The sequence below is a fragment of the Callospermophilus lateralis genome, unplaced genomic scaffold (assembly GCF_048772815.1).
Source record: "Callospermophilus lateralis isolate mCalLat2 unplaced genomic scaffold, mCalLat2.hap1 Scaffold_3109, whole genome shotgun sequence".
NCBI lineage: Eukaryota > Metazoa > Chordata > Mammalia > Rodentia > Sciuridae > Callospermophilus > Callospermophilus lateralis.
Window position 1 is genome coordinate 28,245 of NW_027513727.1, and position 27,334 is coordinate 55,578.

The 27,334-nt window shown below is 58.1% G+C and overlaps 1 protein-coding gene across 1 annotated transcript; it reads left to right on the forward strand.

The window, feature by feature from the left end:
* Positions 1 to 20,621: 20,621 nt before the first annotated feature.
* On the forward strand, positions 20,622 to 25,126 carry LOC143386996 (polyunsaturated fatty acid lipoxygenase ALOX15-like; the record flags this gene model as incomplete). Its single annotated transcript, XM_076841717.1, has 8 exons — positions 20,622 to 20,765; positions 21,814 to 22,023; positions 23,303 to 23,389; positions 23,492 to 23,661; positions 23,831 to 23,952; positions 24,438 to 24,538; positions 24,673 to 24,840; positions 24,947 to 25,126. Coding segments are annotated over 8 exons (1,182 nt in total), but the record flags the coding sequence as incomplete, so codon positions are not given.
* Positions 25,127 to 27,334: the final 2,208 nt, after the last annotated feature.

The following is a 27,334-nucleotide window of genomic DNA, read 5'->3' on the forward strand; positions in this document are numbered from 1 at the left end:
AGCACCCCTCCCTCCAGCAGTGCTGGGCCTGGCCTGCCGGCTGTGGGTGAGCGCCCCAGGCGGCCTGCAGTCCCCAGGGCGCTCTGGGCCCTGCTGGTGAGCGCCCCTGGGCCTTCAGTGCTCAGTGTGCTTGGGCCTGCTGCTGGTGCGCACCTGGCGGCCCGCGCCCCAACTCCCCGTGGTCCCAGCCCTGTTCCCTTTCCCCAGGGTCCTGCTTGGCAGGGCCCCTGGGTCCCTGGCATTCATTCTGCACTGCGTCCTGCGGGTGAGCGCCCCTCGCCCGCCAGTGCCCAGTGTCCCCAGGGTCCTGTGGGTGAGCCGCCTGCCTTGTGGGGGGGCCCAGCAGGCTTCCTTGTCCTCCGGGGCCTGCGGGTGAGCGCCCCTCGCCCGAGGGTCCTCGGTGTGCCCGGGCCTCTGGGGTTAGCCCCCCAGGCGCGCCAGGGACCAGTGACCTCTGGGGCCCGCGGGTGAGCGCCCCTCGCCTGCTGGTCCCCAGTGTCCTCTGTGTCCCGAGGCTGAGCGCCCCCGGCTCAGTCCCCTCTGGGTCCTGAGGGGTGAGCGCCCCTCGCCCAGCAGTTCCCAGTGGGTCTCCTCTGGGGCCCGTGGGTGGTGCCCCTCCCTCGCCAGGGCTCAGTCTGCCCTGGGCCCTGTGGGTGAGCGCCCCTCGCCCGCCAGGGCTCAGTGTCCTCTGGGCCTGTGGGGGGGGGGACTTCCCCTTGCCCGCCAGGGCCCAGTCTCCCCGGAGCCCTAAGGCCACCTGGCGCCTGGGGAGTGAACTGTGTGGCTGGGGTCTTTGTCTCCCATGCCCGGGACACCCTCTTTGGCCGGAGGGGTGAAGAGTCCCTGTGGAGGCCGCCACCCTGGAGACTTGGAGCTAGGTGGAGAGTTCCTCCTGGCAAACACCTGGCTTTTGGCCTTCGAAGCGGCCCTGCAGGCAGCCTTGTGCTCAAAACCTGCGACCCCAAGAACACTGTTAGGGGATCTCAACTCCAAGGGCACCCAGGACCCGGATCCATCCCGCCTGACACAGCATTTTCTGGCCTTTGGGCCCATGGGGCTGTGCTCCTGTGCATGACCACAACCTGCCCGGGATGGCGGAGGTCCCCGGGAAGAGTGGATGTGGATGTCCAAGGCTTGTGGGGATCTCCTGGGACGCGCCAGCGGGCGCTCTCTGGGCCCCAGTGAAGAACCCTGTGGGACCCTTGGATCCGGAGCCACGCCCGCCTGGGCGGGAGCCTGGGAGATTTGACAGAGGACATCTCCCCACCTTCAGGGAGGACCTGCTGAGACCCGGGAAAAGGGCAGCACTGTCCCACCCTGGCCCAGGTAAGGGAGACTTGGGGCTGAGGGCATCTCCGCCAAAGGTGCCCAGGACTCTGAGCCCTGTGGGTGAGCGCCCCTCGCCCACAGGCACTCATTCTCCAGGGTTGCTGCGGGTGAGCTCCCTCAGCCCCCCAGCGCCGCTCAGGCTGCTCGGGGTTCTGGGGGTGAGCGCCCCTCACCCAGCAGTGCTCCGGGCGGCCCTGAGTGTGCAGGGGAGCCGCCCCGGCCCTGGGGGTGGGGGGCTTAGGCTTGCTTCCTTCCTGGGGGTTAGCACCCCTCCCTCCAGCAGTGCTGGGCCTGGCCTGCCAGCTGTGGGTGAGCGCCCCAGGCGGCCTGCAGTCCCCAGGGCGCTCTGGGCCCTGCTGGTGAGCGCCCCTGGGCCTTCAGTGCTCAGTGTGCTTGGGCCTGCTGCTGGTGCGCACCTGGTGGCCCCCGCCCCAACTCCCCGCGGTCCCAGCCCTGTTCCCTTTCCCCAGGGTCCTGCTTGGCAGGGCCCCTGGGTCCCTGGCATTCATTCTGCACTGCGTCCTGCGGGTGAGCGCCCCTCGCCCGCCAGTGCCCAGTGTCCCCAGGGTCCTGTGGGTGAGCCGCCTGCCTTGTGGGGGGGCCCAGCAGGCTTCCTTGTCCTCCGGGGCCTGCGGGTGAGCGCCCCTCGCCCGCGGGTCCTCGGTGTGCCCTGGCCTCTGGGGTTAGCCCCCCAGGCGCGCCAGGGACCAGTGACCTCTGGGGCCCGCGGGTGAGTGCCCCTCGCCCGCTGGTCCCCAGTGTCCTCTGTGTCCGGAGGCTGAGCGCCCCTGGCTCACTCCCCTCTGGGTCCTGAGGGGTGAGCGCCCCTCGCCCAGCAGTTCCCAGTGGGTCTCCTCTGGGGCCCGTGGGTGGTGCCCCTCCCTCGCCAGGGCTCAGTCTGCCCTGGGCCCTGTGGGTGAGCGCCCCTCGCCTGCCAGGGCTCAGTGTCCTCTGGGCCTGTGGGTGGGGGGGGGGGACTTCCCCGTTGCCCGCCAGGGCCCAGTCTCCCCTGAGCCCTGAGGCCACCTGGCGCCTGGGGAGTGAACTGTGTGGCTGGGGTCTTTCTCTCCCACGCCTGGACGGGACACCCTTTTTGGCCGGAGGGGTGAAGAGTCCCTGTGGAGGCCGCCACCCTGGAGACTTGGAGCTAGGTGGAGAGTTCCTCCTGGCAAACACCTGGCTTTTGGCCTTCCAAGTGGCCCTGCAGGCAGCCTTGTGCTCAAAACCTGCGACCCCAAGAACACTGTTAGGGGATCTCAACTCCAAGGGCACCCAGGACCCGGATCCATCCCACCTGACACAGCATTTTCTGGCCTTTGGGCCCATGGGGCTGTGCTCCTGTGCATGACCACAACCTGCCCAGGATGGCGGAGGTCCCTGGGAAGAGTGGATGTGGATGTCCAAGGCTTGTGCGGATCTCCTGGGACGCGCCCGCGGGCGCTCTCTGGGCCCCAGGGAAGAACCCTGTGGGACCCTTGGATCCGGAGCCACGCCCGCCTGGGCGGGAGCCTGGGAGATTGGACAGAGGACATCTCCCCACCGTCATGGAGGACCTGCTGAGACCCGGGAAAAGGGCAGCACTGTCCCACCCTGGCCCAGGTAAGGGAGACTTGGGGCTGAGGGCATCTCCGCCAAAGGTGCCCAGGACTCTGAGCCCTGTGGGTGAGCGCCCCTCGCCCACAGGCACTCATTCTCCAGGGTTGCTGCAGGTGAGCTCCCTCAGCCCCCCAGCGCCGCTCAGGCTGCTCGGGGTTCTGGGGGTGAGCGCCCCTCACCCAGCAGTGCTCCGGGCCGGCCCTGAGTGTGCAGGGGAGCCGCCCCGGCCCTGGGGGTGGGGGGCTTAGGCTTGCTTCCTTCCTGGGGGTTAGCACCCCTCCCTCCAGCAGTGCGGGGCCTGGCCTGTGGGCTGTGGGTGAGCGCCCCAGGCGGCCTGCAGTCCCCAGGGCGCTCTGGGCCCTGCTGGTGAGCGCCCCTGGGCCTTCAGTGCTCAGTGTGCTTGGGCCTGCTGCTGGTGCGCGCCTGGCGGCCCCCGCCCCAACTCCCCGCGGTCCCAGCCCTGTTCCCTTTCCCCAGGGTCCTGCTTGGCAGGGCCCCTGGGTCCCTGGCATTCATTCTGCACTGCGTCCTGCGGGTGAGCGCCCCTCGCCCGCCAGTGCCCAGTGTCCCCAGGGTCCTGTGGGTGAGCCGCCTGCCTTGTGGGGGGGCCCAGCAGGCTTCCTTGTCCTCCGGGGCCTGCGGGTGAGCGCCCCTCGCCCGCGGGTCCTCGGTGTGCCCGGGCCTCTGGGGTTAGCCCCCCAGGCGCGCCAGGGACCAGTGACCTCTGGGGCCCGCGGGTGAGCGCCCCTCGCCCGCTGGTCCCCAGTGTCCTCTGTGTCCCGAGGCTGAGCGCCCCCGGCTCAGTCCCCTCTGGGTCCTGAGGGGTGAGCGCCCCTCGCCCAGCAGTTCCCAGTGGGTCTCCTCTGGGGCCCGTGGGTGGTGCCCCTCCCTCGCCAGGGCTCAGTCTGCCCTGGGCCCTGTGGGTGAGTCCCCTCGCCCGCCAGGGCTCAGTGTCCTCTGGGCCTGTGGGGGGCGGACTTCCCCGTTGCCCGCCAGGGCCCAGTCTCCCCTGAGCCCTGAGGCCACCTGGCGCCTGGGGAGTGAACTGTGTGGCTGGGGTCTTTCTCTCCCATGCCGGGACGGGACACCCTCTTTGGCTGGAGGGGTGAAGAGTCCCTGTGGAGGCCGCCACCCTGGAGACTTGGAGCTAGGTGGAGAGTTCCTCCTGGCAAACACCTGGCTTTTGGCCTTCAAAGCGGCCCTGCAGGCAGCCTTGTGCTCAAAACCTGGGACCCCAAGAACACTGCTAGGGGATCTCAACTCCAAGGGCACCCAGGACCTGGATCCATCCCGCCTGACACAGCATTTTCTGGCCTTTGGGCCCATGGGGCTGTGCTCCTGTGCATGACCACAACCTGCCCGGGATTGCGGAGGTCCCTGGGAAGAGTGGATGTGGATGTCCAAGGCTTGTGGGGATCTCCTGGGACGCACCAGCGGGCGCTCTCTGGGCCCCAGGGAAGAATCCTGTGGGACCCTTGGATCCGGAGCCACGCCCGCCAGGGCGGGAACCTGGGAGATTGGACAGAGGACATCTCCCCACCGTCATGGAGGACCTGCTGAGACCCGGGAAAAGGGCAGCACTGTCCCACCCTGGCCCAGGTAAGGGAGACTTGGGGCTGAGGGCATCTCCGCCAAAGGTGCCCAGGACTCTGAGCCCTGTGGGTGAGCGCCCCTCGCCCACAGGCACTCATTCTCCAGGGTTGCTGCGGGTGAGCTCCCTCAGCCCCCCAGCGCCGCTCAGGCTGCTTGGGGTTCTGGGGGTGAGCGCCCCTCACCCAGCAGTGCTCCGGGCCGGCCCTGAGTGTGCAGGGGAGCCGCCCTGGCCCTGGGGGTGGGGGGCTTAGGCTTCCTTCCTTCCTGGGGGTTAGCACCCCTCCCTTCAGCAGTGCTGGGCCTGGCCTGCCGGCTGTGGGTGAGCGCCCCAGGCGGCCTGCAGTCCCCAGGGCGCTCTGGGCCCTGCTGGTGAGCGCCCCTGGGCCTTCAGTGCTCAGTGTGCTTGGGCATGCTGCTGGTGCGCGCCTGCTGGCCCCCGCCCCAACTCCCCCAACTCCCCGCGGTCCCAGCCCTGTTCCCTTTCCCCAGGGTCCTGCTTGGCAGGGCCCCTGGGTCCCTGGCATTCCTTCTGCACTGCATCCTGCGGGTGAGCGCCCCTCGCCCGCCAGTGCCCAGTGTCCCCAGGGTCCTGTGGGTGAGCCGCCTGCCTTGTGGGGGGGCCCAGCAGGCTTCCTTGTCCTCCGGGGCCTGCGGGTGAGCGCCCCTCGCCCGCGGGTCCTCCGTGTGCCCGGGCCTCTGGGGTTAGCCCCCCAGGCGCGCCAGGGACCAGTGACCTCTGGGGCCCGCGGGTGAGCGCCCCTCGCCCGCTGGTCCCCAGTGTCCTCTGTGTCCCGAGGCTGAGCGCCCCCGGCTCAGTCCCCTCTGGGTCCTGAGGGGTGAGCGCCCCTCGCCCAGCAGTTCCCAGTGGGTCTCCTCTGGGGCCCGTGGGTGGTGCCCCTCCCTCGCCAGGGCTCAGTCTGCCCTGGGCCCTGTGGGTGAGCGCCCCTCGCCCGCCAGGGCTCAGTGTCCTCTGGGCCTGTGGGGGGGGGGACTTCCCCGTTGCCCGCCAGGGCCCAGTCTCCCCTGAGCCCTGAGGCCACCTGGCGCCTGGGGAGTGAACTGTGTGGCTGGGGTCTTTCTCTCCCACGCCAGGACGGGACACCCTCTTTGGCCGGAGGGGTGAAGAGTCCCTGTGGAGGCCGCCACCCTGGAGACTTGGAGCTAGGTGGAGAGTTCCTCCTGGCAAACACCTGGCTTTTGGCCTTCGAAGCGGCCCTGCAGGCAGCCTTGTGCTCAAAACCTGCGACCCCAAGAACACTGTTAGGGGATCTCAACTCCAAGGGCACCCAGGACCCGGATCCATCCCGCCTGCCACAGCATTTTCTGGCCTTTGGGCCCATGGGGCTGTGCTCCTGTGCATGACCACAACCTGCCCGGGATGGCGGAGGTCCCTGGGAAGAGTGGATGTGGATGTCCAAGGCTTGTGGGGATCTCCTGGGACGCGCCAGCGGGCGCTCTCTGGGCCCCAGGGAAGAACCCTGTGGGACCCTTGGATCCGGAGCCACGCCCGCCTGGGCGGGAGCCTGGGAGATTGGACAGAGGACATCTCCCCACCGTCATGGAGGACCTGCTGAGACCCGGGAAAAGGGCAGCACTGTCCCACCCTGGCCCAGGTAAGGGAGACTTGGGGCTGAGGGCATCTCCGCCAAAGGTGCCCAGGACTCTGTGCCCTGTGGGTGAGCGCCCCTCGCCCACAGGCACTCATTCTCCAGGGTTGCTGCGGGTGAGCTCCCTCAGCCCCCCAGCGCCGCTCAGGCTGCTCGGGGTTCTGGGGGTGAGCGCCCCTCACCCAGCAGTGCTCCGGGCGGCCCTGAGTGTGCAGGGGAGCCGCCCCGGCCCTGGGGGTGGGGGGCTTAGGCTTCCTTCCTTCCTGGGGGTTAGCACCCCTCCCTTCAGCAGTGCTGAGCCTGGCCTGCCAGCTGTGGGTGAGCGCCCCAGGCGGCCTGCAGTCCCCAGGGCGCTCTGGGCCCTGCTGGTGAGCGCCCCTGGGCCTTCAGTGCTCAGTGTGCTTGGGCCTGCTGCTGGTGCGCGCCTGGCGGCCCCCGCCCCAACTCCCCGCGGTCCCAGCCCTGTTCCCTTTCCCCAGGGTCCTGCTTGGCAGGGCCCCTGGGTCCCTTGCATTCCTTCTGCACTGCGTCCTGCGGGTGAGCGCCCCTCGCCCGCCAGTGCCCAGTGTCCCCAGGGTCCTGTGGGTGAGCCGCCTGCCTTGTGGGGGGGCCCAGCAGGCTTCCTTGTCCTCCGGGGCCTGCGGGTGAGCGCCCCTCGCCCGCGGGTCCTCGGTGTGCCCGGGCCTCTGGGGTTAGCCCCCCAGGCGCGCCAGGGACCAGTGACCTCTGGGGCCCGCGGGTGAGCGCCCCTCGCCCGCTGGTCCCCAGTGTCCTCTGTGTCCCGAGGCTGAGCGCCCCCGGCTCAGTCCCCTCTGGGTCCTGAGGGGTGAGCGCCCCTCGCCCAGCAGTTCCCAGTGGGTCTCCTCTGGGGCCCGTGGGTGGTGCCCCTCCCTCGCCAGGGCTCAGTCTGCCCTGGGCCCTGTGGGTGAGCGCCCCTCGCCCGCCAGGGCTCAGTGTCCTCTGGGCCTGTGGGGGGGGGGACTTCCCCGTTGCCCGCCAGGGCCCAGTCTCCCCTGAGCCCTGAGGCCACCTGGCGCCTGGGGAGTGAACTGTGTGGCTGGGGTCTTTCTCTCCCACGCCTGGACAGGACACCCTCTTTGGCCGGAGGGGTGAAGAGTCCCTGTGGAGGCCGCCACCCTGGAGACTTGGAGCTAGGTGGAGAGTTCCTCCTGGCAAACACCTGGCTTTTGGCCTTCCAAGTGGCCCTGCAGGCAGCCTTGTGCTCAAAACCTGCGACCCCAAGAACACTGTTAGGGGATCTCAACTCCAAGGGCACCCAGGACCCGGATCCATCCCACCTGACACAGCATTTTCTGGCCTTTGGGCCCATGGGGCTGTGCTCCTGTGCATGACCACAACCTGCCCGGGATGGCGGAGGTCCCTGGGAAGAGTGGATGTGGATGTCCAAGGCTTGTGCGGATCTCCTGGGACGCGCCCGCGGGCGCTCTCTGGGCCCCAGGGAAGAACCCTGTGGGACCCTTGGATCCGGAGCCACGCCCGCCTGGGCGGGAGCCTGGGAGATTGGACAGAGGACATCTCCCCACCGTCATGGAGGACCTGCTGAGACCCGGGAAAAGGGCACCACTGTCCCACCCTGGCCCAGGTAAGGGAGACTTGGGGCTGAGGGCATCTCCGCCAAAGGTGCCCAGGACTCTGAGCCCTGTGGGTGAGCGCCCCTCGCCCACAGGCACTCATTCTCCAGGGTTGCTGCGGGTGAGCTCCCTCAGCCCCCCAGCGCCGCTCAGGCTGCTCGGGGTTCTGGGGGTGAGCGCCCCTCACCCAGCAGTGCTCCGGGCGGCCCTGAGTGTGCAGGGGAGCCGCCCCGGCCCTGGGGGTGGGGGGCTTAGGCTTCCTTCCTTCCTGGGGGTTAGCACCCCTCCCTTCAGCAGTGCTGGGCCTGGCCTGCCGGCTGTGGGTGAGCGCCCCAGGCGGCCTGCAGTCCCCAGGGCGCTCTGGGCCCTGCTGGTGAGCGCCCCTGGGCCTTCAGTGCTCAGTGTGCTTGGGCCTGCTGCTGGTGCGCGCCTGGCGGCCCCCGCCCCAACTCCCCGCGGTCCCAGCCCTGTTCCCTTTCCCCAGGGTCCTGCTTGGCAGGGCCCCTGGGTCCCTGGCATTCCTTCTGCACTGCGTCCTGCGGGTGAGCGCCCCTCGCCCGCCAGTGCCCAGTGTCCCCAGGGTCCTGTGGGTGAGCCGCCTGCCTTGTGGGGGGGCCCAGCAGGCTTCCTTGTCCTCCGGGGCCTGCGGGTGAGCGCCCCTCGCCCGCGGGTCCTCGGTGTGCCCGGGCCTCTGGGGTTAGCCCCCCAGGCGCGCCAGGGACCAGTGACCTCTGGGGCCCGCGGGTGAGCGCCCCTCGCCCGCTGGTCCCCAGTGTCCTCTGTGTCCCGAGGCTGAGCGCCCCCGGCTCAGTCCCCTCTGGGTCCTGAGGGGTGAGCGCCCCTCGCTCAGCAGTTCCCAGTGGGTCTCCTCTGGGGCCCGTGGGTGGTGCCCCTCCCTCGCCAGGGCTCAGTCTGCCCTGGGGCCTGTGGGTGAGCGCCCCTCGCCTGCCAGGGCTCAGTGTCCTCTGGGCCTGTGGGTGGGGGGACTTCCCCGTTGCCCGCCAGGGCCCAGTCTCCCCTGAGCCCTGAGGCCACCTGGCGCCTGGGGAGTGAACTGTGTGGCTGGGGTCTTTCTCTCCCATGCCGGGACAGGACACCCTCTTTGGCCGGAGGGGTGAAGAGTCCCTGTGGAGGCCGCCACCCTGGAGACTTGGAGCTAGGTGGAGAGTTCCTCCTGGCAAACACCTGGCTTTTGGCCTTCAAAGCGGCCCTGCAGGCAGCCTTGTGCTCAAAACCTGCGACCCCAAGAACACTGTTAGGGGATCTCAACTCCAAGGGCACCCAGGACCCGGATCCATCCCGCCTGCCACAGCATTTTCTGGCCTTTGGGCCCATGGGGCTGTGCTCCTGTGCATGACCACAAGCTGCCCGGGATGGCGGAGGTCCCTGGGAAGAGTGGATGTGGATGTCCAAGGCTTGTGGGGATCTCCTGGGACGCGCCCGCGGGCGCTCTCTGGGCCCCAGGGAAGCACCCTGTGGGACCCTTGGATCCGGAGCCACGCCCGCCTGGGCGGGAGCCTGGGAGATTGGACAGAGGACATCTCCCCACCGTCATGGAGGACCTGCTGAGACCCGGGAAAAGGGCACCACTGTCCCACCCTGGCCCAGGTAAGTGAGACTTGGGGCTGAGGGCATCTCCGCCAAAGGTGCCCAGGACTCTGAGCCCTGTGGGTGAGCGCCCCTCGCCCACAGGCACTCATTCTCCAGGGTTGCTGCGGGTGAGCTCCCTCAGCCCCCCAGCGCCGCTCAGGCTGCTCGGGGTTCTGGGGGTGAGCGCCCCTCACCCAGCAGTGCTCCGGGCCGGCCCTGAGTGTGCAGGGGAGCCGCCCTGGCCCTGGGGGTGGGGGGCTTAGGCTTGCTTCCTTCCTGGGGGTTAGCACCCCTCCCTCCAGCAGTGCTGGGCCTGGCCTGCCGGCTGTGGGTGAGCGCCCCAGGCGGCCTGCAGTCCCCAGGGCGCTCTGGGCCCTGCTGGTGAGCGCCCCTGGGCCTTCAGTGCTCAGTGTGCTTGGGCATGCTGCTGGTGCGCGCCTGCCGGCCCCCGCCCCAACTCCCCGCGGTCCCAGCCCTGTTCCCTTTCCCCAGGGTCCTGCTTGGCAGGGCCCCTGGGTCCCTGGCATTCCTTCTGCACTGCGTCCTGCGGGTGAGCGCCCCTCGCCCGCCAGTGCCCAGTGTCCCCAGGGTCCTGTGGGTGAGCCGCCTGCCTTGTGGGGGGGCCCAGCAGGCTTCCTTGTCCTCCGGGGCCTGCGGGTGAGCGCCCCTCGCCCGCGGGTCCTCGGTGTGCCCGGGCCTCTGGGGTTAGCCCCCCAGGCGCGCCAGGGACCAGTGACCTCTGGGGCCCGCGGGTGAGCGCCCCTCGCCCGCTGGTCCCCAGTGTCCTCTGTGTCCCGAGGCTGAGCGCCCCCGGCTCAGTCCCCTCTGGGTCCTGAGGGGTGAGCGCCCATCGCCCAGCAGTTCCCAGTGGGTCTCCTCTGGGGCCCGTGGGTGGTGTCCCTCCCTCGCCAGGGCTCAGTCTGCCCTGGGCCCTGTGGGTGAGCGCCCCTCGCCCGCCAGGGCTCAGTGTCCTCTGGGCCTGTGGGGCCCGGACTTCCCCGTTGCCCTCCAGGGCCCAGTCTCCCCTGAGCCCTGAGGCCACCTGGCGCCTGGGGAGTGAACTGTGTGGCTGGGGTCTTTCTCTCCCACGCCGGGACGGGACACCCTCTTTGGCCGGAGGGGTGAAGAGTCCCTGTGGAGGCCGCCACCCTGGAGACTTGGAGCTAGGTGGAGAGTTCCTCCTGGCAAACACCTGGCTTTTGGCCTTCGAAGCGGCCCTGCAGGCAGCCTTGTGCTCAAAACCTGCGACCCCAAGAACACTGTTAGGGGATCTCAACTCCAAGGGCACCCAGGACCCGGATCCATCCCGCCTGCCACAGCATTTTCTGGCCTTTGGGCCCATGGGGCTGTGCTCCTGTGCATGACCACAAGCTGCCCGGGATGGCGGAGGTCCCTGGGAAGAGTGGATGTGGATGTCCAAGGCTTGTGGGGATCTCCTGGGACGCGCCAGCGGGCGCTCTCTGGGCCCCAGGGAAGAACCCTGTGGGACCCTTGGATCCGGAGCCACGCCCGCCTGGGCGGGAGCCTGGGAGATTGGACAGAGGACATCTCCCCACCGTCATGGAGGACCTGCTGAGACCCGGGAAAAGGGCACCACTGTCCCACCCTGGCCCAGGTAAGGGAGACTTGGGGCTGAGGGCATCTCCGCCAAAGGTGCCCAGGACTCTGAGCCCTGTGGGTGAGCGCCCCTCGCCCACAGGCACTCATTCTCCAGGGTTGCTGCGGGTGAGCTCCCTCAGCCCCCCAGCGCCGCTCAGGCTGCTCGGGGTTCTGGGGGTGAGCGCCCCTCACCCAGCAGTGCTCCGGGCCGGCCCTGAGTGTGCAGGGGAGCCGCCCCGGCCCTGGGGGTGGGGGGCTTAGGCTTCCTTCCTTCCTGGGGGTTAGCACCCCTCCCTTCAGCAGTGCTGGGCCTGGCCTGCCGGCTGTGGGTGAGCGCCCCAGGCGGCCTGCAGTCCCCAGGGCGCTCTGGGCCCTGCTGGTGAGCGCCCCTGGGCCTTCAGTGCTCAGTGTGCTTGGGCATGCTGCTGGTGCGCGCCTGCCGGCCCCCGCCCCAACTCCCCCAACTCCCCGCGGTCCCAGCCCTGTTCCCTTTCCCCAGGGTCCTGCTTGGCAGGGCCCCTGGGTCCCTGGCATTCCTTCTGCACTGGGTCCTGCGGGTGAGCGCCCCTCGCCCGCCAGTGCCCAGTGTCCCCAGGGTCCTGTGGGTGAGCCGCCTGCCTTGTGGGGGGGCCCAGCAGGCTTCCTTGTCCTCCGGGGCCTGCGGGTGAGCGCCCCTCGCCCGCGGGTCCTCGGTGTGCCCGGGCCTCTGGGGTTAGCCCCCCAGGCGCGCCAGGGACCAGTGACCTCTGGGGCCCGCGGGTGAGCGCCCCTCGCCCGCTGGTCCCCAGTGTCCTCTGTGTCCCGAGGCTGAGTGCCCCCGGCTCAGTCCCCTCTGGGTCCTGAGGGGTGAGCGCCCCTCGCCCAGCAGTTCCCAGTGGGTCTCCTCTGGGGCCCGTGGGTGGTGCCCCTCCCTCGCCAGGGCTCAGTCTGCCCTGGGCCCTGTGGGTGAGCTCCCCTCGCCTGCCAGGGCTCAGTGTCCTCTGGGCCTGTGGGTGGGGGGACTTCCCCGTTGCCCGCCAGGGCCCAGTCTCCCCTGAGCCCTGAGGCCACCTGGCGCCTGGGGAGTGAACTGTGTGGCTGGGGTCTTTCTCTCCCATGCCGGGACGGGACACCCTCTTTGGCCGGAGGGGTGAAGAGTCCCTGTGGAGGCCGCCACCCTGGAGACTTGGAGCTAGGTGGAGAGTTCCTCCTGGCAAACACCTGGCTTTTGGCCTTCGAAGCGGCCCTGCGGGCAGCCTTGTGCTCAAAACCTGCGACCCCAAGAACACTGTTAGGGGATCTCAACTCCAAGGGCACCCAGGACCCGGATCCATCCCACCTGACACAGCCTTTTCTGGCCTTTGGACCAGAGTTTTGGCAGAGAACATCTTTCCACCGTTATGGAGGACCTGCTGAGACCCGGGAAAAGGGCACCACTGTCCCACCGTGGCCCAGATAAGGGAGACTTGGGGCTGAGGGCATCTCTGCCAAAGGTGCCCAGGACTCTGAGCCCTGTGGGTGAGTCTCTTTAGTGTCCTGAGGGTGAGTGCCCTCCTGCTCAAGGGTAAGTCTCTCCTTTGTGTTGAGGGTGAGTGCCCCTCGCTCACCAGTGCTCAATGTCTCTTGCTTACTGTGGTTGTGCGCTGTTTGCTAGACTCCTCTGGTCCTCTTTTTCTGAGCCTCTTTCTCACCAATGTTTAGGTCCTGTGGGCCCTTTGTCCCCATCCCATCTGTCTTCACTGCAGTTGTTCCTTGGTGTCTTGCTGGTGAGCACAACCCTCTCGCTAGTGTTATCTTCCTTATGAGAATATGGTGAGTGTTTTTCTTCCAGTGTTTTCAGTGGGCACCCTTCTTCTTTGTTTTCGAGTATTTCCTTTTTTGATTGGTTTAATTTTTTTATTTCTTTTCTTTTCTTTTTTTCTGTAGAGCTGGTTATGTGCTTTGTTTGGGGCTTTGAATTTCTTGGCTGCCTCTCGTGAGGGGCATGGCTACTCTACATGTGTAGCTGACCTTCATGTCCCCAGCTTCTGATGGTTCCTGGAGACATTTGGGCATCCTTGCTGGGTTGTTCTGTCCTCTCCTTTAGTGGATTGATCTGTGGCTGCTGACAGACTGTTGCGTGGTACCTTTCCACACTGTGCCAGAGCTGTGGTCTTGAGGTTAAAACCCCTGAGGTAGACATTTCCTGCCCCCAACCCTGAGCCTCCTTTTGCACAGGCAGCCTCCTTCCCAGGGGCCTCCCTAAGGAAAGCCTGGAAACGGGGTCTCTGCCCTCATCCCAGGTCCTCTTCTTTACTGGGCTCTCATTCACTCTGATGACAGCCACTGTTAGCTTCATGGTCTGCCTACTCAGCCACCTGGACTCTTTTCAGTATTTCCTTTTTGGCTTGTTTTTTTGTAGAGTTTGTTCTATGGTTCCTTTTGGGATCTTGAGATACTGGGAGTTTTAATTTCTTGGCCTCCTCTTGTGTGGTGCATGGCTGCTCTAAATGTGTAGCTGACCTTCATGTACCCAGCTTGTGATGGTTCCTGGAGACATTTGGCTGTCCTGGCTGTTCCTTCCTGGAAGAAGTGTTGGGGTTTGAGAGTGGGTTCTTCTTCCCCATCTTGAGTTCCAGCATTTTGGGGACATACTCACCATGTTCTGCTCTGTGCCCAGTGGGAGGAGTAGCACTGAGGAGAGGAACAAGAGCTCCAGGCCTAGCAGGTGAGTGGGGAAAGGATCTGAGTGGGGTGGGCCTGGGCCTTGCTTTGTTCTGGGCCTCACCCAGTGGTGCGCCATGCCCTGTAGCCCTCCTGGGACTTCAGAGGCCCCCAGTGGGCCCCTCCCTGCACCCCACCTGTGGTTCCATTGGATGTCAATCAGCAGGCTTTCTGAAGAGCACTTGTGTGCTCATTATTAACTTCACTGGTACAGAGGATGTGACACACACTTCACAAATCATCTTAAAATAAACCTCTCTCGATTGTAAATTCCACAGATCAAGGGCTTTTCACTAAATGCTTCAGTTCTGGCTGGACTTTTGTATCTGTAGCCAGCTGATGGTTGCCACAGAACCATCATGGACAAGATCAATCTCATAGCAAATGCTCCATGCTATCTAATTCAAGAAGAGAATTTGCTTGTGCTATTCACTGGCTGATAGTTGAGTGTAGTTCTGACAAGAATGTTGGTTGATAATTTCATTGATACATAAGACAAAAACAAAGCAAGCAGAACATTCATGTGCATTGCACTACTTTGTTAGGGCAAAGGTGTGTTCTTGGTTGAATGGATGCTAGTGTTGAGTACTGGAAGTGTAGTTCAACACACTTTTGTAGCTATTCATAATGGAATAGCTACAGACATAAACATTCCTGCATTATTAACCTTTTCTCCATCTCATCATTAAATTGAGACAATGAACAAAACAGCAAACCAGCCTGCAACAGGTGGTGATTGCTGATTTTCCTTTTGTAGATGCCTCATGCGACCCGTACTCTGCATGGCCAGGGAGGGACCTGGAGTAGAGCAGCGCCATGATTGCAACTGAACATGACTCAGGTGAATCCTGAGTATGGGTGTTAGCAAGACTCGGTGGAGAGATCTCCAGGTCATAAGCCATGAGAACAGGAGGGAACAGGCGGCCCAGAGTCTGGTCCTAGCAGCATAGGGTGGGCTGAAATGTCCAAATGTGAGCCCTGCCATGGCCGAGCATGGCTTCTACACACATGTTCCCATGCACATGGCATTGAAGGAGGATGCAGCAGAGCTGGGAGGGTTTGGGGCCACGGGCCAGCTCTGTCCTAGAGCCCAACTGTGAAGGCTAATACCCCCTTGCTGTCTCCCCTGCTTCCATCCAGCTTCCAGGGCTGCTCTCCCTCCCCAGGCTTCTCCTGGCCCTCTGGTCCCTCCAAATGACTCTTCTCCTGGAGCCTCCACCACTGCTTCCCTCTAGAAAAACCCAAACCAAAGATCACAGCTTGGCTTGGGCTCTACAGGCCTCCTCTGAACCTGAAGTTAGAGTTTAAGAAAACCATATATACTTTCATTCAGAGCAACCAACAGGGACTTTCAGGAGAAAAAGAAACCGCTGAAAACTGAGAGATTGGGCAAACGCATCCACCTTAGTAGGGCTTTAGAATCTGGCACTCAGAAACATAAATAAAAGCAAAGCCACCCTCTGATCAGCAAAGACATTTCTTAAAATCAAGTGTCACTGAGGATGAGTTGAAATGGATATTTTCAAATAAACTACAGGCCAAAAAGCCAGTAGGACGTATATGGAAAGTAAGTTCATAACTGGACCAGCACACAATCCAGCCTCAACACACATGCCTTGGGCTCAATAATGCAGATGGAACAATCAGAAGGAACTCTGGCTCACTTGTCCACTTCTAGAAATTGTAAAGCACTTGAAAAGGGGCAGGAGGAAGTGTTTATCCAGTAAGGCAGGATGCGCCCATGAAATGGGCAGTGCAGTGTGATAAGAAAATTCTTTTTCAAACCAAGGGAGGAAACACTGTGTGATGAGGAGTGAAGGTGAAGGAGCTGAGAAGCTGGACAGAGTGGGAAGAACATGGTGCAGCTGCACAGAAGGCCACAGGGAGCAGGAACAGATCCAGCTGTCAGATGGCCTCAGGACAAGGCACCCCCTCTCTGCACAGTTCTGGTTCGGAAGTTTTGACCTTGGTCCATAGGTATGTGTCTGTGGAATACGACGCGTACATTCATTAGCTGGGTCTTTGGGGGTGTGGGGGAAGGTCTACTTGTCTACTAGATGGTATATAGCAGCCTTTCCCACACAGGCCTCTGCCCTGGCCTCTAGATTCCTGCACTGCTGCCTGCCACTCTCTGCAGCTCTCTTCCAGTAGCCCTGGAGCATTCTTGTGCAAGGCTCCATCCCTCAGCAGTGCCCTGGCCAGGCTGGCAGGCCACCCTCAAGAAGGGCACAGCCACAGAGCTGGCACCATCACCCTCCAGAATAAGCAGGGCCCTCTCTTGAGCTGCAGGACTGGCCTCTGCCCCAGCACCCAACTCAAGGCGTGTTACTGAGCCTTCTTTTGCAGGGGGAGACAGGCAGTAGGATTGGAGAGGAAGAGGGAGAGGATGTGAGCATAGAGCAAGTCGGCTGCGTGGGAGCAGGAACTGAGGGGCACTGGGAAGGAACGTCATAGGTCCAGTCCAACTTGAAAAGGCACAAGGGTAGGAAGAGCTTCTGGCTCCATCCTGGGGTAAAACTGGGGAGTAAAGAGCTTTCCTAAGTTGAGAGCTTTTTTCCTGCCCTCAGTCAGCAGGATGCTCGACATACCTGATGTCATGGACCACCTGCCTCAAGTCTGTAAGGGAGCAGGGATCCCCTCAGTTTCCAAATGGCAGAGGTGCTCAGGGGATTGATGTGACTTTGTCAGTGGAACCCAAGCAATGAGGGGCAGAGAAGGTACCAGAATCCAGGCCCATCTGCCCCCGGGCCCAGCTCTGTGTGGTACTAGCAGCACCCTCCAAGGGAAGGATGCAGACAGGGGCCGGTTAAGGAGAGGCCGAGTCCTGTCCTGTGGCCTATGAGGCTGTTCTGCCTGACTGTTCCAGTGAGGTGACAGGCACTGTCTACCAAGCAGCTGTCCCCAAGAGAGCCCCATGGGTTGGTGGGCTCGTTCAGAGACTTGGACATACCTAGACTGAAGTTAAATCGAGGAGCACACAGAAGCCTGTGTAAACAGAGTAGGATAAGTCACAAGGCCAAGGGTCCATAGAAGACTAAAAGCCCAGACCAAGTCCAGGCTGAGCTGAGCCAGGTCAAGACAAAACAAATGCCAAGATAAAGACCAGGGCAACCCCATCCTAGACACATCTGAGCCAAGCTCAGCTGAAGCGGGCAGGCAGTAGGACCAGGCATGTTGAGGCAGGGACAGGCGTGGTGTGGTGGGTACTCGCTTCCTCCACAGGCAGGTCTGGAGTCATCCTGGATCCTAATGTTGGCTCTTGGCACATCAGTGTGTGGCTGCAGATTGTGCTCCTGACCAGGCCTGAGATGATGGGTCTAGTCCATAGATGAAAGGGACAGCTGATGGGGGGACCATAACTAGAGAAAAGATCTGATCCCCATGGCTTGAGGGATGACACTGACCTGAGAGGTTCTTGTTTCTGCCCTTCCAGGGAAGAAGTGGCTGTAGTGACAGGTAACACAAGCCATCCTCACACGGAAAGGCAGCCTTGGCTCTTTTGGAAAATCCGGACTGCAGATGTCCCCTGCTCTCTAAGACAATGGTCTTGCTCAGCCCTGCCACGTGGAAAGGAGGCGAAGGCCAATGCAGCCCTGGTCAGAGGTGGAGTGGAGGCGTCTACCAAGTGCCTCCTGATCAGCTTTAACAGCGGAGTGCTCAAGGTTTGGCTGCTTCTGCTGGCCTCCATCTCCCTGCTCACAGACCGCAGAGACGCCCACCTGGCTCCGGGGCTGAGGTCTCCTGTGTGTCTCCATGCAGCCCACCGCTTCCTCCTGCTCTCACCTTCTCCACCTTCCCCAATGATGTGTGCTGTTTTGTAACACAATAAAGATAGAATTTAATTGCAGATAAAATGTTTTCCCAAAGACCCTGAGTGTGAGTTTGTAGCCATGGTCACTGGGTCACTGTGCTGATGCCTCATTGACCCCACATCTGGGACCTCCGGGAGCCTGTTCCTGATCACAGATGGACTCCCAGCTAGAACTGCAGGATCCACACTTTTGAAGGGGGAGGATGAGGCACAGGAGGTGCAGGAGCTCTGAGATCTACCATTAGAGAAAGTATCTGGGTTTTGGCATTGCATTCAGGTATAGGTAGCCCAAGGGTGAATGAGGAGAGTATGGGGGCTCAGATGGCAAAGTTCTCCATGCACACAGGTTGGGGAGGATGGGGAGGATGGGGAGGATGGGGAATGAGAGGGGAGGTGGGTCTGAGCACATGCTATGAGCCCATGTCCTCACAGACTTCCTCAGTGACCTTCATGGTGGACACCCACAGAACCCTGGAGAAAAGTAGGGTCCTGGGAACTTGCACAGGACAGTGACTGCAGCCAGGGAGCCTGGAGCCTGGGGCTGGGCAGGAGGGCACATGCTGACCAGGCCTGCTCCACACTGAAAGCCCTCCCAGTGCTGCACCTGGCAGACCCAAGGCAGGTGCTTCAGGACTCAGGTAAATGCTTAGCCTGGGAACCACTCTTTCTAAGCCTGTTTTGTTGCTCAAATTTGGCAAAAATTTGGTCTTTTGACACTCTTAACAGTCTGTCCCTTTCTGTTTGACAAGATCATTTAGATCAGTCTAAATGATGGGAAAAGTCATCCTAGTGACATGGGCTCAGATCACTTGTTGGATAATCAGTAATGTCTTCAGAAAAAATTATTCAGAGATGCGGGAATTGTCAAAATGAAGATGGCCCAAACCAGGTGTTGTCAAGGCTTTGGAGCAGGATTCCCATGTCCTCCTCTAGGTGGAGCCAGTGGACGTCTTTGCAGGTTGGCTTTTTCACTCTCAAGGTTTGGGTGCCCTTGAGGGGATCCTCAGCATCAACCTTCAATAAAGGGCCAGATGACATGGAGCTCGACATCCCTTAGGACTGTGGGATGGACAAGATGGAGGACAGTGCACCGATCAATTAAAATCAGAAAATTTCAAAGAAAAGCTCCTAGTTATTTTCTCTCAGTCCCTGCCATTTCCTGCCATGTCCCAGTTCCCTGCAGGCTAGCGTTCCTTGACCAGGATGGAAGCATTTGCCAGGCCAAAGCCCTGGCTCAGGAAGAAAAGTAGGGCTGGAGGGAACTGACCATGCTCCTTAGGAGTGTCCCCAGGGCCTACCCATCTGTGTTCCCAGGCTTCCTTCCTGTAGGTGGCAGTGTTTCTGTGGGACAGGCAGATGCAGGTCAGCTTCTTCCACTGTTTTGACCAAATTGTGATTAAATTCATTTTTCCTTTTTACGTTGTCTTCTCCTGGTTATGATGTTGGCCAATACCCCAGTCAATCAGCAGGGACTGCAGATTCTTGGGCCCCAGGAATACAAAAGTTCTTCTCCTGTGCCTATGACCCTGCTGGGACTCCCAAGTGTCCCCAGGCTACTGACCTTGGGGCCCTCACTGAGGTGCTGTCCATGTTCCCTGCACATCCAGTGGCCATGAGCAGCCTGGACCTGCAGTGTCTGAGCTTCCAGGGTCTCTTCAGTCCCCTCCTGGACTCCCCACGTTTCTTCCCTTCTCCTCCTCTGCTAGACTCCCACAGCAAGTCCTCCTGAGGGCAGGCCCCACCTTCCCAGGCCAGCCCAGCTGCTCCTGGGCTTTGGGGCAGGTCACTGGGGCACAGTCAGGGTTGGAGGGAGATTCCAGAGAGGAGGGCCTCTGAGCCCTACCCTGGAGGGCCACCCTTCTGCCCCCCATCTGCTCTGAGAGCTCTGTGCCTTTCCTGCTGTTTCCAAGGCCTGGAGTCACTTATGGCCTAGACCAGATGGGTGAAGAGGCTGGGGGAGGCCATGCCATCCAGGAGGCAGGGAAGGTTCTGGCTGAGACAGACACTGGGGTAGCCATGGGGATGGCAAGTGAAACAGAAAATGTCAGGTGTCTGTCCTGCCCTTTACATTCAACTCACCCCTGAAGTGGCAGCCCTCATGCTTTCCCCACAGGGTGAAGATTGGGCAACCCCACAGGCCCTGGGCCTGCCTCAGCAGAAAGGGCACTGGTGGGATCTGGGTTTCATAGAAACAAGAATAATTGTTTAGTGTAGGTGTGTCTCATGCAGCAAGAGGAGTGAGTCCCAGCAGGACTGCCTGGAGGACACAGTGCCCCACAGGCCCATGTGTTAAAGGCCAGTCCCCAGATGGTGCTTCTGCAAGGTGGTGGGACTCAGGAGGTCAGGCCTAGTGGGAGGTTTCATTCAAGTCACCCTGTTTCTTCTTTTTTTCTCTCTTGCATCCCAGACATGAGTTGTGAAGTTGGCTCTGCCCTGGTGGTCTCCATGATATGCTGTCTCACCACAGGCCCCAAATAGTATAGAGGATCAATAAAACAACTTTTTTTTCTTGGAAGATTAACAAGATTGATAAGCCCCTATGCAAACACAACCAAGAGAAAAACATAAAAAAGCCATGATCATAAAATTAGGGATGAAAGAGGAGAAATCACCACAGATATCACAAAAATTCAGCAAATCATTAAGGACTATTTTGAAAACTTTTACTCCAATACACTGAAAAAACCTAGAAGAAGTGGATACATTTCTAGATAAGTTGCTCTGAGGACTGAGAATGTGTAGGTGCAGAAGAAAGATCTGTCAAAACTGAATCAAGAGGAAAAAGAAAACCTAAGCAGACAAATAACTTATAGTGAGATAGAGTAGATAGAGACTCTCACAGGCTAGGGTTGTGGCTCAGTGGTGGAGCGCTTGCCTAGCATGCCTGATTATTATTTTTATTATTATTAGTACCACATACTAATAAATTATTTATTTATTAGTATGTGGTACTAATTATTAGTACCACATACTAATAAATGTGGGATAAGGTGTGCCAGGGTGTACTGTGAAGCCATTCAGCTCTTAAAGGCACCTGCGCCCCCCCCCCCCAAAAAAAAGAGAAAGAATGAAAAAATGCAGTATATGCACATAATCCACTACTGGTACAAAGTAGGTGATGAAGACAAGTCAGTTCCCTTCTCTTTCTTCTCCATTTGGGGAATCAGGGTGGGAAGAAGACACCTTATGCTGAGAGAAGCCCTTGCCCTCTCCCCCACCCAGGAAGGCACCTTGTTTGAAGCTGATTTTTACCTACTGGATGGGATCAAGGCCAATGTCATCTGTAATCACCAACAGCACCTGGCTGCCCCTCTGGTCATGCTGAAACTGCAGCCTGATGGGCAACTCTTACCCATGGCCATTCAGGTGAGAGGACTTGGGATTTCTGCTCCTTGTTGGTTGGCCGTTTCAAATCAGCCCCTCATTCAAGTTGGCTGAGGACTCACTCTCTGAGACACTGGAGGAGTCATTAAAGGAAGAAATGGGTGAAGTCTTTGATTTTAAGGGTTTTGCAGCCTCATTGGAAATGTAGACAATACTAAAGTCAGAGACAGTCTGAAAGGAATCCCTGCAAGAGGGCTAGGACTTAGACAAACGGGAGGAGAGGAAGGACCTATCCCCAGGGGCAAGATGTGTTGGGCAGAGAAGCGGAGGTAGAGAAGTCAGGAGATTCTCTGTGATTGGAGTGGGCGAATAATATGAGGTGAGAGGATAAAACCTAAGGCAAGCTAAGGAGTAGGGATAAGGGAAGCTGGGGATGGCTGTTGTGAAAGATGTTGTGGGCACACTAGAGGGGAAGTTGTGTTTAGTGCCAGGTTTGGGGTCTCATGCTATAGCTCTGGGAGGTAAAGGACTCCCCTGGGGATAGAGACGGAGAGGAAAGATGGATAGGAGTGCAGAGGGAGATTCAACTGGATTCCAAAAGAGGGGAAAAGGGGGTGTCAGTCCATACCAGTAAAGAAGAAAAAAATGCCTGGGTAGGGTTTTGACTTGTCAATTTTGAGGCAATGGGAAAACATTCAAATTGTCTAGCCGGCAGCTGAGAACTGAAGACTCAGTCCTCTGTGCAGAGGTGGTGTAGGAAGATCAGAGAGAGGCTGAGGTTTCTGAACAAGACTGTGGGATGAAGGGTTTGATTCCTGTCCACACTGTGGGAACTGAAAGGGGAAGTGGAGGCTGGAGAAGGCTCGGTTTCTGCTGAAGGCTGAGCGCACTGAGGCTTGTCCAACATCAATGCACTGCTCTGAATGGATAAGAGAAGGGTGGTGGGGGGAGAAATGGTAGCTGGAGTGGGAAGATGGAGAAAGACAGGCAAATGTGGAGGAAGAAGGGATAGGTAACATGCAAGAGAGGGGAAATGGTTGGGCACCTGACACTCAGCCCCTCTTCCAACTTTTCCTTGTCTTTGCTCCAGCTCCAACTGCCAAAGATCGGATCTATTCCACCACCGCTTTTCCTGCCCACGGATCCCCCAGTGGTCTGGCTCTTGGCCAAATGCTGGGTCCGTAGCTCTGAATTCCAGCTTCATGAGCTGCAGTCTCATCTTCTGAGAGGACACTTGATGGCTGAGGTCTTTGCTGTGGCCACCATGAGGTGCCTTCCATCAGTACATCCTGTCTTCAAGGTAATACCTTATTCCCAACTCGACTCTCTTGCCTGCTTCTCTTTCCACCTCACTGCACATTCTCACCTCTGACATCTCAGTGCTTTGTGAGAACCAGCAATGGAAAATAAGAGAGCTAGGGAGTAGGAGAGTGCCTGCATTTTCAATTGTCACCTCCCCAAGGGGGCACACAGGTTTCTTGGGGAGAGGAGTAAAAAATATTACTGTTTTTTTTTTTAATCTATAAAGCACAGATATTCATACGTACAGGCTAATGACTAAAGATTCCATCCATAGGGGACCATGCAAATAACATAAAAGACTTTCACATAAAAGATTTGAAAAGCTAGCAATTAGGGCAACACATTCACTCATTCAAAATAGTTATTGGGTGCAAGAATCATTCTAGATGCCAGTGGTAACATCTGGATCAGACAATGTCCTGATCTTTTGGGATTTTCATCTCCAATGAGGGCAGACTATAAAGATTGTGTTGCAATATAGGGGCTATGACAAGTATGATATAGGGAATCAGAGCAGGGTAGTGTGATGGTGAGTTTAGATTGGGTGTCAGGAAAGGTTCCCTCAAGGAGGTGACATAAAGGGTAAGAAAACAAGAAGCCAGCCAATGAACTGGTCAAGGGCCCTCGGTGTTCCAGGCTAGTGGGATAGCCTGTGCAGGGACCCTTACATAGAATGATCTTGATTTGTCTGAAGAACAGAAAGAAGGGGAGTGTGGTGGACAAGGGAGAGGGAAGCAGGAGGTTCTGGAGGCAAGTGTAGGTCTCACCAGACCTTCTTGAAGGGGACTGTTATTCCCCTCAAGGGTGTGTGTGTGACAATCACTGTGTGTGTGTGTGTGTGTGTGTGTGTGTATGTGTGTGTGAAAAATATTATCTTCATGTATAAAGCATAGATATTATAGCACAGAAACATATACAATGTTTGCAGCATTAACATTTCTTGGATGAATGTGAGATTAGGAAAAAAATGTCTCAAAAAGATTCTTATGGGGCTTTTGATAAAAAAAATTTGAAGAATATTCACCTAGACTTATGAAAAGAATATGGAAAGAAAAGGAGAGTGATTTCTTTCAGTTATAAAGCACTAAGGCAGTGTTTTGTGGAGGGAATTAGGCAGTGCAGGTTAGTAGCGAACTCTTGGTGTTGAGGGGCCACTGAGCCCCAGGTCTGTGCTTTTCCTGAAGACCTGTTCTTTCCTCCCCTTTACACGCTGGTTTCTGCAGGGTCCTGCTACAGATCTCTTTTGACTTTGCCCTTGCCTGCTTTTCTTCTTTTAGCTTATAGTTCCTCACCTGCGATACACCATGGAAATTAACCTTCGGGCCAGGAATGGGCTGGTCTCAGATTGTGGAGTTTTTGACCAGGTATGGGGAAAGAAGAGGGGATTCAGATTCTGGGTTCACTGTCCTTGCTGGCTCTAGCCTCAGACAGCTTGACTTGCCTGACTGTCTCTCCTCAATCCTCAGGTGGTGAGCGTAGGTGGGGGAGGCCATCTGGATCTGCTGAGGCGTGCTGGAGGCCTTCTGACCTATAGCTCATTATGTCCCCCTGACGACTTAGCTGACCGGGGGCTCCTGGAAGTCAAGTCTTCCTACTATGCTCAAGATGCACTGCGGCTCTGGGAAATCATCCGTCGGTAAGGCAAGCAGGGAGGCAGGGCAGGTGGGGTGACGGTGAGGGTGGAGAGGAAGGCTAGGAGAACAGGAGGGCTGTGTCTTGGTTGGGGAGCTGGATGCCCTGAATGGGCCACGTGAACAAGGAGCTGAGAGCTTCAGCTCTTCTTGCCCTGACCTCTTGTCTGGCAGGTATGTGGAAGGAATTATGGATCTGTACTATAAGACAGATGTGGCTGTGAGAGATGACCCTGAGCTGCAGAACTGGTGTCGAGAGATCACTGAAATTGGGCTGCTAGGGCCCCAGGATCGAGGTAATCAGAGTTCCTGTCCTCAGAACTAAGACAAAAGTTATAAGAGACCTCTCCAGAATCCTCTCTTCTTATATAGAATCTTCCAGAAGCATATCCAACCCATATAAAATCCAAAAGCCTCCTAGACACAGTAGGAGTAGTGCTAAAAAATGTTTAACAACTGGTTCCCCAGAAAAAAGAGCCCTGCCTGGTAGCATTTGCCCATTTCTGTGACATAAGTATCCCCACTGTCGCTACCAGCATGCTGAACAGTTGAGAAGTGGACATTTTTGTGAGCCAGCCCCAGCACCTGACTGATTGGGATACTCCCAGCAGAGGTCCTCCATCCCCTGCCCCCCCCACCAGCTCTCAGGTCAATTTCCACAGGTCACTGAGAGTTGCTGGCATCCCTCTTTACCACCCTTTTTCTCCTCTCTTTGCCTTATCTCTCTCAGTTCTGCTCCTATGCCTGACCCCACAACTTTAACTCTCCCCACTTCTTGTAGGGTTTCCCACCTCTCTCCAGTCTCGGGCCCAGGCTTGCCACTTTGTCACCATGTGCATCTTCACCTGCACTGGGCAGCATTCTTCCATCCACCTGGGCCAGGTACTTAACCTTGACTGTTAACCTGGGCAACTGGGAATTTGTGGACTTCACTGGGGGGAGGGAGCTGAATACAGGTGAGCCAAAGGGTTTTCGTGCTTAGCAGGCCTTGATTCTAGATTCCTGCTCCTATTTAGTTGGATTGGTTCTCTTGGATCCCTAATGCACCCTGCACCATGCGGCTGCCCCCACCAACTACCAAGGATGCCACTATGGAGACAGTGATGGCCACACTGCCCACTGTTAATCAGGCTACTCTCCAGATGTCCATCATTTGGCAGCTTGGCAGACGCCAGCCCATTATGGTGAGAACCAGATGCCCCGAGGGCCTGGGGAAGGAGGCAAAGGGGGAGGTGTGGTGCCCTGAACGGGGCTCATAGGTTCTAAGCTGTGTTTTCCTCTCCATCCCAGGTGCCTCTGGGCCAGCATGAGGAGGAGCATTTTTCAAGCCCTGGGCCCAAGGCTGTGCTGAAGAGGTTCAGGGAGGAGCTGGCTGTCCTGGACAAGGAAATCGAAGTCCGGAATGAAAACCTAGACATACCCTATGAGTACCTGCGACCCAGCCTGGTGGAAAATAGTGTGGCCATATGAGTGTCCCAAGCTTTTGGTTGTTTTAGCTCTCCTCCGCCCAAACCACAGCCACCCTTCCCAAATGTGACCTTTCCCTTGTCTCTGCCCCTTGGAACACATCTCATTTTAGATGCATCATCTAGGTGCCTCTATCCTTTCCTCTTTTCCTCCCTCCCTCTCTTCTTTGCTTACCATTCAGATCTCCTCTAGGGCCAATAATAGCCACCTTATACAAACTACTTCAAGAACATGATAGAGTGATAGTATATATTGCACCACACCTTTTATGAATTGAATTTGATTTTGAACCTACATTTTAAAATAGTGATAGAAAAGAGCTTACACCCAGCTATTTTAAATAAAGCATTGCCAAAAGAATATGAAGCATCAAAAATGTTTTTTTTTCTTTTTTTAACTGGATAGGATTTAGCATGTGTCCTGAAGTCAGACACATACTATAATGCAAACCAGTAACACAGAGATTCTAAAAAAAAAAAAAAAAAAATGTTGACACTCAGGATTTTCATTTTATGGTTTACTTAGAAAATAATAAGTGAAGGTAAGTTGGTCAAATTTAAGAAGATGTTCTGGAGAGATTTAGCCTCAGGTTTCAGCCTGAGGGATTCATCTCTCTAATCTATTTGTAGTTTATCGGTTGGAAAGTTCAAAATTAACATACTTCACGGGAAGAATACTAAAAATCTATTGATTGTCTTATCGAGCCAAAGGGTTTTCATGCTTAGCAGGCCTTGATTCTAGATTCCTGCTCCTATTTAGTTGGATTGGTTCTCTTGGATCCCTAATGCACCCTGCACCATGCGGCTGCCCCCACCAAAAGGATTCAGTGAAATTCAACTCTGTATGTGGGTAAAATTAAGAAAAACAAACTTGGGAGTTTTGTTTCTTCATATAATAATAATCTGTAACCATCCATTTAAAAGCATAAACTAATAGTATACACAAACCAAAAACATTTCGTTTACAATATGAACAAATTTGCTTCTTGCCCTGATTCTATTTGATTTTATAGAAGTAATGGATGATAGTTGGTCTGATTTTTGGGGGGGGAGGTTCTGGGATTGAATCCAGGGGCATTTTACCACTGAGCTACATCTCCAGCCCTTTTTATTTTGTATTCTCAGACAAGGTCTTGTTAAGATGCCAAGGCTGGTTTTGAATTTGAGATCTTCCTGCCTCAGTCTCCTGAGCTGCTGGGATTACAGGTGGGTACCACCATGCCCAGTTTGGCCTGAAAAAAATTAGTTGAGAGGTAGGGGGTGGAGAATTTAATGCTAGAGTATAGGAAAAATCTGCAAAAGGCAGGAGAGCAGAATATTGGCAAATACAGTTTAGGTCATACTGCAGGTTGTTCTTATATAATATATTCATCGGAACAGAAAGATGTAACCCGGCAACTGGGCAGAAGGGAACTGCCCTGGAGAGGGCATAGCTGGAACAGTCTTGAGATCGGCCATGCACAGTGGCACATACCTGTTGTCCCAGCTAGTTGGGAGGCTGAGGCAGGAGGATTGAAAGTTCTAGGTCAACCTGGGCAACTTAGACCTGGTCACAAAATAAAAAATAAAAAGGATGCCCCTGGGTTCAATGCTCAGTAGCAGCGGCCGTAAGATCCAGAGAAAATTTGACTTTCCGGGAACCTTCCTTAATCCTAACCAGACCATGCCATGGAGCTCTCCTCCTTCTCTATCTTGCTCCTTTCCATGCCAATCTCTTTCATGGGTGATCAAGTGTGGGACATGACGGTGTGATGTCTGTGAGAAGCTACAGAAAAAAATATGGGAAGTACTGCAAAGACAATTGACGGGAGGTGATGATGTTTTACACAGCCATAAGACTAGGTATGGAGAAAGGGGAGAGGTTGAATCCAAGGACTTAAGGCTGGTTGGGGGGGCAAAATAATTTTTATCTTAAATTTTTACGATTGCTATATAATACCCATGCAAAAAAAAAGTGCATGAAATGTAAAGTCCTGCTTGATGGGTCATCACCAAGAGGACAATCATGTAGCCACAGCCTGGAGAAAGAAAGAAAACTTTCCCAGCATCCCAGAAGGACCCACCCACCTACCAGTATTACTTTTGATTGAAAAAAACTCATTTTTTCCCAGTACCGGAGATTGAATGCAGGGCATCCCACATGTTAGGTAAGTGCTCTGTCATTAAGCTACATCTCTGACCCTTTTTCAGATTTTTATTTTAAGGCAACGTT